At 41.2% G+C, this 14,684-nt stretch overlaps 1 protein-coding gene across 10 annotated transcripts in view; it reads right to left on the bottom strand.

The window, feature by feature from the left end:
• STARD9 (StAR related lipid transfer domain containing 9) overlaps positions 1-14,684 on the bottom strand; it is a 114,411-nt gene that overhangs the window by 98,223 nt on the left and 1,504 nt on the right. For all 10 annotated transcript variants that reach the window (XR_011258187.1, XR_011258188.1, XR_011258186.1 and 7 more), the window contains exons 2-3: positions 10,762-10,831; positions 8,810-8,926 (exon numbers count right to left, since the gene is read on the bottom strand). Coding sequence is in view for 7 of the 10 variants with exons in the window: in XM_069596059.1 (XP_069452160.1) it covers positions 8,810-8,926; positions 10,762-10,831 (187 nt within the window). In the remaining 3 variants the exon portion in view is untranslated. The remainder of the gene's footprint in view (positions 1-8,809; positions 8,927-10,761; positions 10,832-14,684) is intronic.

Genomic DNA, 14,684 nt, shown 5'->3' with positions numbered 1-14,684 from the left:
AGTGAAAGGCAAAGGCGAAAGGGAAAGATATACCCAAGAGAATAGCAAGGAGAGCTAAGAAAGCCTTCTTAAGTGAACAATGCAAAGAAATAGAGGAAAACAACAGAATGGGAAAGACTAGAGCTCTCTAAGAAAATTGGACATACCAAAGGAACATTTCATGCAAGGATAGGCACAATAAAGGACAAAACTGGCAAGGAGCTAACAGAAGCAGAAGAAATTAAGAAAAGGTGGCAAGAATACACAGAAGAACTGTACAAAAAAGCATGTCACATTAGAGAACTTAAAATAATAGGCGTTCAATGCCCCCACATACTACTAGATGGCTACAATGCTATGTCCTCATCTTGATGGAGTAAAGAGCCAGGGAGAGGCCCAGTCTCAAGAACAAGATCTTTCCTTGGGATTCTGTTAAGCAGCACACTTCCTGCCCTGCAGGAAACTCTGTGTTGCAGTTCACGACCCTGTCACTAGAATAAGCAACAGACATTCCCATGCAACATCAAGCGTAATTCTGGACTAGCCAAAAAGAAAAAACACCCTATAATTGCTATTTTTGTCTCTCTATGCCTTTATCATTCAAACGTGTGTCATGACGGTCTCTAGCGTTTCTTCTAACAACAAAATTCTGAAATTCTAAAGTCAAAACTATTTAGCTGGATTCAAAAACTCTGCAAAAGGTAATCTTCATGTCCTAATTCAAATTTCTCTATTTTTTCCTTTTTTTTTTTTTTTGGCTGTGCTGCACAGCTTGCGGAAACTCAGTTGCCTGACCAGGGATTCAACCTGTGCCCTCGGCAGTGAAAGCGCAGAGTACAAACCACTGGTTGGCCAGGGAATTCTCTTCCATTTTCTCCTAATGGCAATGAAGACCAGCTTGTTCTAATTCTGCATAAGCTTAAAATCATCATGCTCCATACTTGCAAAGCACTATTGTCACCTGTCTTTCCTGGCTCCAGAGCAATGTTCTTTCATTAAATAATCACACACATGGCGTGCACTACACTGACAGTAGCTTTCCTCTTGGTTCCTGCAGCCAGCCCTTTATCATTTTGGGGTGTGTGGGGTTTTTCTCTGAAGCCTTTCCAGGTTCCTAACGTCCTTAAACTGGAGTCCAGGACTAGAGAATATGTTCACCGAAGAACCTATAACACATACATGCATGCATGCACGTCAACATACACACACTCTGCCCTCCACCCTGGCCCCTGCCAGGACTCTTTGAGGGTAAGCAATGGATGGTCTTTGTGTGTTGTGTGATGTTCAGCATATTGTGGACATGTAAACAACAACAAACACAATCACAGTGCTACTAGAATTTCAGTTTTGAATTTGGTAGTTGTGGGGAGGAAATCCCTGCTCACTCACACAATTTTTCATGTGGAAAAGCTACAGGCATTTTAGGCATTGTGTTTTAGCCGAACAACAAAAGCACTTTAAAATAAAGATTCCCAGGAGTATAGAAGCAATTACGTCCCACAAGGGCTGGGTGGTTTTTTGTTCCTGACTGGCTTTCTGTTGACTCAGTCTGCACTTGTTTTGACAGCCACTCACAGTCCTTGGTGAGTAAGGCTGAGCTAATGCTCTTCATGGAAATTTTTACAAACACATAATCACCCAAACACAATATGCTTGAGCAGAGGACTCCCGCTCCAACAGATGTTCCTGACCAGGAGGAATGGAGGGAAGTTAATTTTCCAGTGGAGCATGCTGGTCCCAGAAGTGAGCACAACAAATTCAAAGAAGAGATTTTCAAATCTAGTTCAGCTCTTAGAAAGAAGCATGAGCCTTGCTTCTCTTGTGCTGTGATAGTGATAATCACAACCCAAGCCACAACACTCATGACCTCATTTACTCAACTTCTAGTTGCCAAGCCCAAGACTGAGTACTTCACATCATTATTTTTTTCCTCCTCACAGTAACTCCAGCTAGAAAACTAAGACTCAGAGAGGTTAAGTTATCTGTTTGAAAAAAGCCAGCTAATAAGTGGCTGTGCCTGAATTCAAATCCAGTTCTAACTTCAAGAGTGCTCAGTCACTCATAGTGCCTAACTCTTTGTGACCCTGTGGACTGTAGCCCGCCAGGTTACTCTGTCCATGGAATTCTCCAGGCAAGAATACTGGAGTGGATTGCCATGTCCTTCTCCAATACATTGAATGGGGGTACCCAAATCTGAAGTCTGCAAATGAATTCATCTATAAGTAAGGTTATGGCAAAATCAACAAGAAGTGAACTGCCCTGATAACACATTGATTGCTCAATCTTTTGGGAAACATGGCATTATCTGCATGGAGGATATGATTCATGACATCTGTATGTTGGAAAATGTTTCAAAGAAGCAAGCAGCTTCCTGTGACCCTTTAAATTGTCTTCTCCATGAGGAGGAATGAAGAAAAAGACCACCCATTTTGTAGAAGGTGGAGATGCTGGCAACAGGGAAGACTAGATCAACAGGCTTATTAGAAGGATGAACTAAGGTATCCACCATAATTATTTTTGCAATCTAGTCAGTTAACAAACAATGATTGCTTTCAAGTTGAAAAAAAAAATGGAATGCTGATGTCCATTACCCCACAATTCTGATGTCAAATCAGATAGTATAATCTCCTGCCAATCCCCATTCACCATAACCTTTTCTCTCTCTTTCCCATCATCCTCTCTCCTCAATTTTCCTTCTCTTCCTTTTACTATATACCTCTTTTTGTATTTTTATAAAAGAATATGAACTTTGCATTCAGATGATCCTGTGTTCAAATCCAAGACTCCTTTTCTTGTTGTGTGACTTTGGGCAGATCATGTAATCTCTTTAAGCCTAAATTTCCCCAACTACTGAAAGAGGATAAAATCTTCTCCATTTCAAGTTACTGAAAGGGTGGAAACAGATAATACACAGAAAGAGGACCAGGTCACTAGTAGACTAACTGAGAATTGTCTAATGTTGAGAGTCAGTGAGGCTTGGTGGACACGACACACAATTTAGAGCCGGACTATCTTGGGTTTGAATCCTTGCTTCACTACTTATTTACTGGCTAAGTGACTTAGGCAAGGCTTGTAACCTTTCATGCCTCAGTTTCCTTATCTATAAAACGGAGTTAAAACACATGTTTGATAGATTTTGGGGAAAGAGTCAAATGAAATGTTAAACATTTAGGGTCTATAGATTATTAACAAGGAAGCTGCCTCTCAGCAGAACTTCTAGTTGACTTGCTCTCTACAGGCTCATATTTGTTGACACCTGATCTATGTGACATAGATTCCTGCGGGCAGGAATCCCTCAGAAGAAATGGAGTAGCCATTATGGTCAACAAAAGAGTCCGAAATGCAGTACTTGGATGCAATCTCAAAAACAAGAGAATGATCTCTGTTCGTTTCCAAGGCAAACCATTCAATATCACAGTTATCCAAGTCTATGCCCCAACCAGTAACACTGAAGAAACTGAAGTTGAACGGTTCTATGAAGACCTACAAGACCTTTTAGAACTAACACCCAAAAAAGATGTCCTTTTCATTATAGGGGACTGGAATGCAAAAGTAGGCAGTCAAGAAACACCTGGAGTAACAGACAAATTTGGCCTTGGAATACGGAATGAAGCAGGGCAAAGACTAATAGAGTTTTGCCAAGAAAATGCACTGGTCATAGCAAACACACTCTTCCAACAACACAAGAGAAGACTCTACACGTGGATATCACCAGATGGTCAACACTGAAATCAGATTGATTATATTCTTTGCAGCCAAAGATAGAGAAGCTCTATACAGTCAACAAAAACAAGACCAGGAGCTGACTGTGGCTCACATCATGAACTCCTTATTACCAGAATCAGACTCAAATTGAAGAAAGTAGGGAAAACCGCTAGACCATTTAGGTATGACCTAAATCAAATCCCTTATGATTATACAGTGGAAATTAGAAATAGATTTAAGGGCCTAGATCTGATAGATAGAGTGCCTGATGAACTATGGAATGAGGTTCGTGACATTGTACAGGAGACAGGGATCAAGACCATCCTCATGGAAAAGAAATGCAAAAAAGCAAAATGGCTGTCCGGGGAGGCCTTACAAATAGCTATGAAAAGAAGAGAAGCAAAAAGCAAAGGAAAAAAGGAAAGATATAAGCATCTGAATGCAGAGTTCCAGAGAATAGCAAGAAGAGATAAGAAAGCCTTCTTCAACGATCAATGCAAAGAAATAGAGGAAAACAACAGAATGGGAAAGACTAGAGATCTCTTCAAGAAAATTAGAGATATCAAGGGAATATTTCATGCAAAGATGGGCTCAATAAAGGACAGAAATGGTATGGACCCAACAGAAGCAGAAGATATTAAGAAGAGGTTGCAAGAATACAGAAGAACTGCACAAAAAAAATCTTCATGACCCAGATAATCACGATGGTGTGATCATTCATCTAGAGCCAGACATCCTGGAATGTGAAAGCTAGTGGAGGTGATGGAATTCCAGTTGAGCTGTTTCAAATCCTGAAAGATGATGCTGTGAAAGTGCTGCACTCAATATGCCAGCAAATTTGGAAAACTCAGCAGTGGCCACAGGACTGGAAAAGGTCAGTTTTCATTGCAACCCCCAAAGAAAGGCAATACAAAAGAATGCTCAAACTACCGCACAATTGCACTCATCTCACATGCTAGTAAAGTAATGCTCAAAATTCTCCAAGCCAGGCTTCAGCAATACGTGAACTGTGAACTTCCTGATGTTCAAGCTGGTTTTAGAAAAGGCAGAGGAACCAGAGATCCAATTGCCAACATCTGCTAGATCATGGAAAAAGCAAAAGAGTTCCAGAAAAACATCTATTTCTGCTTTATTGACTATGCCAAAGCCTTTGACTGTGTGGATCACAACAAACCTGGAAAATTCTGAAAGAGATGGGAATACCAGAGCACCTGACCTGCCTCTTAAGGAACCTATATGCAGGTCAGGAAGCAACAGTTAGAACTGGACATGGAACAACAGACTGGTTCCAAATAGGAAAAGGAGTACGTCAAGGCTGTATATTGTCACCCTACTTATTTAACTTCTATGCAGAGTACATCATAAGAAATGCTGGACTGGAAGAAGCACAAGCTGGAATCAAGATTGCCAGGAGAAATATCAATAACTTCAGACATGCAGATGACACCACCACCCTTATGGCAGAAAGTGAAGAGGAACTAAAAAGCCTCTTGATGAAAGTGAAAGCGGAGAGTGAAAAAGTTGGCTTAAAAAAAAAGAAAAGAAAAAGTTGGCTTAAAGCTCAACATTCAGAAAACGAAGATCATGGCATCTGGTCCCATCACTTCATGGGAAATAGATGGGGAAACAGTGTCAGACTTTATGTTTTTTGGCTCCAAAATCACTGCAGATGGTGACTGCAGCCATGAAATTAAAAGACACTTACTCCTTGGAAGAAAAGTTATGACCAACCTAGATAGTATATTCAAAAGCAGAGACATTACTTTGCCGACTAAGGTCCGTCTAGTCAAGGCTATGGTTTTTCCTGTGGTCATGTATGGATGTGAGAGTTGGACTGTGAAGAAGGCTGAGCACCGAAGAATTGATGCTTTTGAACTGTGGTGTTGGAGAAGACTCTTGAGAGTCCCTTGGACTGCAAGGAGATCCAACCAGTCCATTCTGAAGGAGATTAGCTCTGGGATTTCTTTGGAAGGAATGATGCTAAAGCTGAAACTCCAGTACTTTGGCCACCTCATGTGAAGAGTTGATTCATTGGAAAAGACTCTGATGCTGGGAGGGATTGGGGGCACAACTATATGTGCTTGTCAAAACTCATAGAACTGTACATTCTACACTAAATGGTGGCTTATATCAAAATTATACTTCAATAAGACTGGTCTCTTGCCACCCCCACCCCCCAAAATATGATCAGAAAGACAGTAGAAAGGATTGCTGTATTTTGGGAGGGGAAGAACCAGATGACACATAAACTCTTTCCTATGCGAAGTCCTATTTTATAACAATCTGCCTTTCCTAACCCTGGTGACCTCAGAGTCATACTGATTAAGGTTAAAAGTCTGGGCTCCAATTTCTGTCAGTGATGAGTCCCTCCAAACAAATCAGGTGGATCTGAGTGTTGACAACATTCTGGAAACTCTGGCCCTTCTCCAGCCTGTGACAGAGATTCCTTTCCTTCCCTCTCATATACTACCCAATGAATTCCTTAGACTTTTAGTAAACAAGCCAGAATAAATTTCAGGAGGCACTGGTTTTATCTCTCTGCACAGGCTTCCTGTCCAAATCCCATTTGATCTTTCCACTGAATTTCAAATCAGGCAACAGAAGAAGAATCACATTTATGAATTATCCTCCTCTATGGGCTTCTGGGTTTCCACTAGATAATTTTTATACACTTAAGCTACATAAATACAAAATATGAGCCTCAAAACAAAATTATACCTATACACTGTATACTAAATGGTGATTTTTTTGTTTACATATACTTCCCAGATTATCCATCAAATGTTACACAAAATAGTTAATGTTTCTTACGTACAGAACAGTCCTAGGTATGCCATGGCCAAGAAGAACGGAAGGAGCCATTGGAATGCTCACATTTTCTTCTAGAGACCACTGTCTTCGATGCCACAGATACAGTCACAACTGTGAACTGCTTTAGGAGTACCATCCTCTTATTTAAGAGTCAGTTCCTTTCCTGGCTCTTCTTGGATGTTCTCAGTGGAACAATATGAACACTAGTAAACCAGTTACCTCATACATGCTCGAGTATTGGGATAAAAGTCCAGGGCCACAAGACAAGCCTGGATCTGCAAAAGCCCTCATCCTTCAAAGGGCAGAGAAGGCTTTGTCGGAGCCAGGTAATACCTACACTGCACCTACTAAGCAACTTCACTTTCACTTTTCACTTTCATGCATTGGAGAAGGCAATGGCACCCCACTCCAGTGTTCTTACCTGGAAAATCCCATGGACGAAGGAGCCTGGTAGGCCGTAGTCCATGGAGTTGCTAAGAGTTGGACACAACTGAGCGACTTCACTTTCACTTTTCACTTTCATGCACTGGAGAAGGAAATGGCAACCCACTACAGTGTTCTTGCCTGGAGAATCCCAGGGACGGGGGAGTTTGGTGGGCTGCCATCTATGGGGTCGCACAGAGTCGGACACAACTGAAGTGACTTAGCAGCAGCAGCAGCTGCAGCACCTGCTAAGCATTTATGGCAAATAAATTGTGACTACAAAAGTGAGGTGCTCATATTACAACAGAAGGGACCAACGAAAATAACAAATCCCACAGTAGTCTAGGATCTTGTTTCCACATGGTCCCCTCAAAAGGGAAGGATGGGGAATTATACTTCCATGGTTTAGAACTATCCAATCACCTTCAGAAGTCTGCACTAGCAGAAAAATCAGTACCCATAGACCTTGGAGATGTTACAGGTCTGGCTCCAGACCAGCACAATAAAGTGAATAATTGCAACAAAGGCAGTCACATGAATTTTTTGGTTTCATAGTGCATACCAATGGAGAAGGCGATGGCACCCCACTCCAGTACTCTTGCCTGGAAAATCCTATGGATGGAGGAGCCTGGTAGGCTGCAGTCTGTGGGGTCGCGATGAGTCGGACACGACTGAGCGACTTCAATTTCACTTTTCACTTTCCACTTTCATGCATTGGAGAAGGAAATGGCAACCCACTCCAGTGTTCTTGCCTGGAGAATCCCAGGGATGGGGGAGCCTGGTGGGCTGCTGTCTTTGGGGTCACACAGAGTTGGACAAAACTGAAGCGACTCAGCAGTGCATACCAAAGATATATTTACACATACTGCCGTCTACTAAGTGCAATAGCAGTATGTTTATAAACAATGAACAAATCTTAATTAGAAAATTCTTTAAGACTAAAAAATATTAACCATCATCTGAGCCTTCAGTGAGTCATAGTGGCGACATAACCAGAGATAACCACAAAAATGGAATAATAATTTAAAAATTAAATATTATGAGAATTACCAAAATGTCACACAGAGACACAAAGTAATAAATGCTATGAAAAATGGCACAGACAGACTTACTCATGCAGAGTTGCCACAAATAGTCAGTTTGAAAATAATGCAGTATCTATTAGGTACAATAAAACCAAATGTCATAAAATGAGGTATGCCTATGCTGTCCTCTAAATCACTCAAACTTGATAAAATGGTTTCTTTAGCATAATTAGGGAAAGTTTCACAAAGGACTGAAATACTTAGCAGAAAACACACTTTGGCTTTTTATTCAAAGGCATATAGACTGATAGGCAATGGTTGTCTAGGGCCCCTCCCCAAATATATCCATTTTCAATACTTTTTTCTAAGAACATATTCCTCTAGTATTCTCTTTCTCATTTAAGAAAGGACATATGAAAAGCCAAAGATATTTTTCTAATTTGAGAAAGGACCCTGGCAGCTGCTAGGATAAGAGCTACTGTCTGTGGTCACAGAAGTGAATCAGGCAAGGCTTGCTGGCCATCACAGGGACCAAATGCATGACCTCTGACAGTGCTCCAACCAGGACAATGCTGCTGCTTCACAGAAACAGAAGTCCTACATAGACCTCCTTGACCAGACCTTGGAAATCTGTGGGAAAGCTAAGCAGCAGGAAGGATGACCAACAGTGTTAGCCAGCAAAGGCTTGGCTCATCTTCTCAGTCCTCAGCAGATCTGCTGCAGACAATACTTCCCAAACCAAAACATCATTAGTTTCTGACCAACCTACCATAAGTAAGAAATAGCCAGGGTCCAGATTCCACATTAATTTCCCAATAGTTATCCAGTTATAAAGACCTGGGGAAAGTGAAGGAAAATGACATTACCACATCCTGAGAGGCATACTGGGGATCCTCTGGGTTGACTGACCAGTAGCAGTAATCAAAGCCAAACGCCACAATCTTCTCCCGGGAGTCGCCAAAGCCATTAGGTCGACCGTCCACCTAAAATTAAACACAAGATCTAGTATCTTCTCTACTGTAATATCAGAATCAAATCAGAGGCACTTGATTCCTCTGCTTGTAGATAGAGATACCTGGACTAACCATGAGAACCTTTATTATATCTACCTGAAAAGGGGGAAAAAAGTAACCTTTGTCTTCATCTTGTTAGGTACAATGAAGCAACAGAATTAAATGTCTATCATATTATCACATATCTATATATAAACCAGACCTGTGAGGCGTAAGACCGCTTGGGAGAAAAAAACCTCTCCTTCCCTGGGCCTCTTCTTACTATCATTTCTTCTCTGAGTATTTCTATAGAATATACCAGTCGTGCATGAGTAATTCAGTCCCTGGGCCTGACAGGCTCTGTCAACCTAGAGCTCTCACAGAGGTCCCTGGGGTATCCAACCCCAGAAGGCATGTTGGACAGAAGAGCTGGGCCCAATCCAACTGCTTGGGGTAGAAGAGAGCAGCTTGGAAATTGTACCGACCTCCAGGTACTGGGGAGAGTGGCATTATTCACAGAAATGCCTATCTTACTACTTAATATTTAGATTCTGGACAGGGAGAAACAATCCCTTGAACTGGGTTCTAAAACCTACAGTAGAATGAGGCTGACAGAATGACGAAGAGATTCTGAGTGGATAACTGGACTCAGAAAAGAGGATAGCTGGCCAGCGAGGTGAGCAGGGGGCAGATTAGAGTGTGATCTTGGCCAAGATTTATTCTTAAGAACCAAAAATATAAGCTCTCAGAACAAAGCAGCTGAAGTGATTAGGCAACAGAGATATAAATAAGAGACAGGAGAGAGTGAAAGGTCTTTTGTCCCCAGGGAGCTCCTGTTGAAAGTCTGGCAGGTTTCTCTCTCAGCAGAGAGCTACTGATAAAAGGAAATGGGGGGGGGTTCATGTTTGGGAATGCATGTAAGAATTAAAGATTTTAAAATTTAAAAAATAAAAAACTAAAAAAAAAAAAAAAAAAGGAAATGGATCACATCACAGGAGGAACACAAGAGTGGATGTGGCTGGGGGGACTGGGGTCCAGAAAACCCTCCTCCTGCAAGGCAGCTTCCTCAGCTCTCAGGAATGTCAAGTACCACCTGCAAGCTAACTGCAGCGGCATTTACGTGGCTGGCTTCCCTGTCCTCCACTACTCAAGGCTCAGAAAGAAAGAATCCCTTCCACTTCCCCTGGCCTGGGAAAAGAAAAGAATGGGATGGAGGAAATAAGCCAGAGGAAGTAGTAAGGGTGGGGAAGGAAGTTGCCAGTGTCTGTCTAGTTGTAACTCAAAGATCAGTCAGATCTATGGAAGAGTATTTACAGCAAGACTTGGGCTAATGCCTGACTCTCTTCTGGGATCTAAAGTCTTTACTTGGCCTCACTGTGGCTAAAAATGAGTTCTGTATTAGCAGATGCATACTAAAACCCCTGTTAATGCTTCTCAATGAAATGATATTCAATAAGAAGATTGAGCCAATGTCTAATAGGAGGTCAGATAAGTTAAACACACGCACAAATTGTCCCCAAACATGATTTAAGCTGGCCATGTGTTTACTTTCAAAATATCTACTACTAACCAGTTTCCAAAATAGCTGTACCCCATTTGGTAGAACTTGGGTTGCAGTAACTACATCCCTGGAACTTCTTCCCTGTTATATTTTTATATTAGCTTTGTGGTTGGTCAAAGCTCTTCCCACAATTTCCCTTATATGCCCTTTCCTCCTCCACTCTCCCTCTCTAAATGCATTCACAGATACACCTTCACCCCAGAAGTCACTATAATTAATACTAGTTCTTTAGGGGAAAGAAAAAGGAAAACAATTTTAGGCTTACCTTTAAATTCCTGATTTTTGCCACTTTGCCATTAACTTCCACAATAATTTTTCCCCCTTCTTTGATCTCCCTAGAAGCAAGACACAAACCCAGATGAGAGGAAATATTGCTTTTTAAAATTAATCAGGAAAAGAGCAGCTGAGACCAGCACTATTGGGACAAAATGTTTCCCTACTGCTGTCTCCACAACTGGGGTGTCTGAAGCAGTCCCTGAGCTGGCGAGTTTCTCTGGATTGTTAGAACTCGGCTTGGGAACAGTGAAGAGTCACTGTTACTGGGTACCCTCTATGTGCTAAGCATTGTATTAAGTATAGTATATGCTATTCTTCATCCTATGCTATCCTCTTAACACATCCTCCTGACATAGCTTCCTGACAGATCTTTCTTTTTTTAATAAATGGAAGACTAAGGGTGAGAAAAATTATGTAATTTGTCCAAGGTCACACAGCTAGCAGTGGCAGGGCCAGAATTTAAATCCAGATCTGTCTAACCACAAAGCCATATGCCTCAGAAATCAGGCTTGGGAAACCCTGAGAGTATCCTCAGCTCAGCACACAGCATGGCATCATTTCCCATTTCCTCTGATATTTTGAGCATATATAAATAATATGAAATATTTTATTTCATTATAAAATAATGAAAAAGGTTTCAGAGTCCTTTCTGTTGAGACCTGAGAACATATCTCCTAAATCCTTTCCTTATATTATCTTCTTAAGCCAGAATAACAGCCAAGATCCTTAAGGATCTTCCTAAATTGTAGTTATGTAGTAACACTTCTATCAACTAACGAACCCTAAATTCACTTTAAGGGGCTTAATCCAAATGATTCATAAACCTGAAGCCCAAAATGAATGGAATACACTCCAATCTGGATATGAAATCTTTTCTCACAACATAGAGCTTTAGCTAAAGTGCTTAAGGTCAGAGACTTCCTGGTGGTCCAGAGGTTAGGAATCTGCCTTCCAGTGCAGGGGGATGTGGGTTCCACCCCTGGTCTGGGAAGATTCCACGTGCCGTGGGGAAACTACTGAGCCCATGTGCCTCACTTAAGACCTGACACAACCAAATAAATATATATTTTAAAATAAAGTGCTCAAGGCCAGAATATTAACAGATGGGAGTTAACTCACTGGTACTTTCTACTACAGTGAAAACTATCAATTAAATTATTCCTGGCCTGGGACCTGAAAGTTGAGAAAATATGTTCAGTGTCATTTTTATCTTCCCTCAGGGTTGCCAGGATGTGGCCTTGAGGACTTGGGGGGAGGGGATGGCAAGGGATACACAGTGAGACAGGGGTCTTTAGGTTAAGATTATTTTTGTAAACTAGTCAGTGCATTTGGAATAAAGTACTAGAAAAAAATTTCCTTCTCACAGGTGATGGCATTCCTGTTACTTAAATTTCCTCAAGGCTCTGATGCTCTTTCTTTCATATTTCATACTAGACAGAACTTAAGGCAGTACGGATATACTTTGTCCCCCAGGATTATAAAACTGCATCCCCTGCCCCTAGCTCTCCTAAAGAAAATCTTTCAGTTTGGTGTTAAGACCATTTTTTTTCCCTTCTGCATTTAAAAATAGGTTTTATTTTCTCTTTATCCACTATAAAATATACAGGCTATAAGAAAATTGAGCAACAAAGTAAGGGGAAAAACTTTTACAAATCTATTTAATCTAATTTTTTTAAGTGAGCCCTTTCTTAAGGATTCACCTAGGACTCTAGCATAAAGCAGCCAAAATAAAAAAGGGTCTTGAACTTGACCTCTTGACAAAAGGATATGACACTATAGTTGGTGAGATACCACCCCTTCCCTGCCTGGCCCACAGCCATTGGTAACCTAGTGGTTCCAATATATTCTAAAACAAAATGAAGACAAATTAAAGTTGAGCAGAAGAGAAATAAAGAACACCAACCTCAACAGGGCAGCTGACTGCACAGAGTTCAAAGAAGTCTGCTGTGGCTACCACCACTTGCCTCTGGGGCCTGAATTCTACCAATAGGTATTCATTCCTTAGGATTAAAGGTTTTGCATAGGAATAAATCCTCAGTTACACACTGACTCCTAGGACAGTTTTTCAAAGTGTGGTCCACAGGCTTCACTCATTAGAATTACAGGAGGTGGTGGAGCTAGTTAATTTGAATTCCTCTTAACAAGTTGTATTATAACAAGCTCCCCAGGTGAACTGTATGTATCCTAGAATTTGAAAATCACTATCTTAGAAAATAGCCAAGCCATTTCCACTTGTTATCTACTCATTTATAAAATTTAAAAAGACAGCTAAGAACAAGGAGGAATAAAAATAGCTGCTAAAAATTATATAACTAGCACTTTATCAGACACTTAAAAGCATCCAGGCTCTGTTCTAAGTATTTTTAATGTATCCTTTCATTTAATCTTCATAAAAAAACCATTGAAGTATTTATACTATTTCACAGATGTGAAAAGAAGAGCACATAAAGGGAATATAGTTCATGATAATTACCTTTTTGAAAGGGCAGTGGAAAGTGTTCTGGAGCCTACAGTATTGGCCAATATGTTCTGTCAATGATGAATGATTTGGGACAAACAAGCAGCAGCCTCTTACAGTGAGACACAGATTTTCTGATTATGGGAAACAACTGTGCGGTAAAAGGGAGCGCACTAAAACCATTCTCTATATTATCATTTTATTGATGGTCTCTACTAGTCCTACTGAGCAAACAGGCATTTGAGAAAGAAGCACAATTTTTCTGTAATCTCAGGAAGGAGCAGCTTGGTCTGGTGAATGGAATCTTGGCTCTACCTACTTTTAGATCTTTAACAAGACCATTTTCTCATCTGGAAAAATAAAAAAGGAAGCTTGAACTCTAAGATTTATTTCCAAGTACCACATAAGATCCAATGACTTTGTTAACCGAATCTGTGCTGATTACTTTTTTGAAGGCTGGGACAAATCACATAATCAGTAAATAGCCTATGTTGAGATGAGCCTCAGCGAAGGTGGTGGAAATTAACAAACCCTGGAATACAGTGTGGTGAGAAGAGGGGAATAGTTTGGACTTCTTAGCTGGGGTCATGCTAGGTTTATTCATCCTGGCTCCCGAATCTTCAGCAGGCTATAATCTTCTCCTATCTGGGTAACTGCAGTCTTGCCCTTCTACCCCTTGCTGCCCAAGGCTCTTAACCTGAGCTAAAAGTTAATAAGCTTTTCAGACTTCCCTGGTGGTCGGTGGTTGAGAACTCACCTGCCAATGCAGGCAATGCAGGTTCGATTCCTGGTCCAGGAAGATTCAACAGGCCGCGGAGGAACTAAGCCTGTACACCACAACTACTGAACCTGCGCTCTAGAGCCCATGTTCCAAAACATAATAAACCACCTCCATGAGAAACCCACTGGCTGCAACTAGAGAAAGCCCACACACAATAGTGAAGACCCAGGACAGCCAAAATAATAAAAAATAAAATTTAGTTAAAAATTAATAAGCTTTTGTGCCCTTATTTTCCCTTCACTTTTGTTTGACATGTTATTCTCTACTGTGGCTGCCAAACTCTTGCCAACTCTTCATTGTAGCATGTGGGATCTAGTTCCAGACCAGGGATTGAAATCAAACCCCTTGCGTTAGGAATGCAAGGTCTTAGCCACTGGACCACCAGTGAAGTTCCCATTGCACCACTTCTGTCTTTTCCTACTTTTTTTGTCCCTTTCCCTTATCACACTGCTCTCATTATTCAGTCAACTGTATGACTTTTCAAGCCAATCACCTCCATTCAGGACAAGCACAGACTCTGCTGTGCTGTGTGCTGTGCTTAATCGCTCAGTGACCTCTGTCCAACTCTTCGTGACCCCATGGACCATAGCCCACCAGGCTCCTCTGTCCATGGGATTCTCAAGGCAAGAATACTGGAGTGAGTTGCCATGCCCTCCTCAAGGGATCTTCCCAA

The sequence above is a fragment of the Ovis canadensis genome, chromosome 7 (genome assembly GCF_042477335.2).
Source record: "Ovis canadensis isolate MfBH-ARS-UI-01 breed Bighorn chromosome 7, ARS-UI_OviCan_v2, whole genome shotgun sequence".
Taxonomy (NCBI): Eukaryota; Metazoa; Chordata; class Mammalia; order Artiodactyla; family Bovidae; genus Ovis; species Ovis canadensis.
The sequence above is the reverse complement of the archived record's forward strand: the minus strand, read 5'-3'. Positions and strand labels throughout refer to the sequence as shown.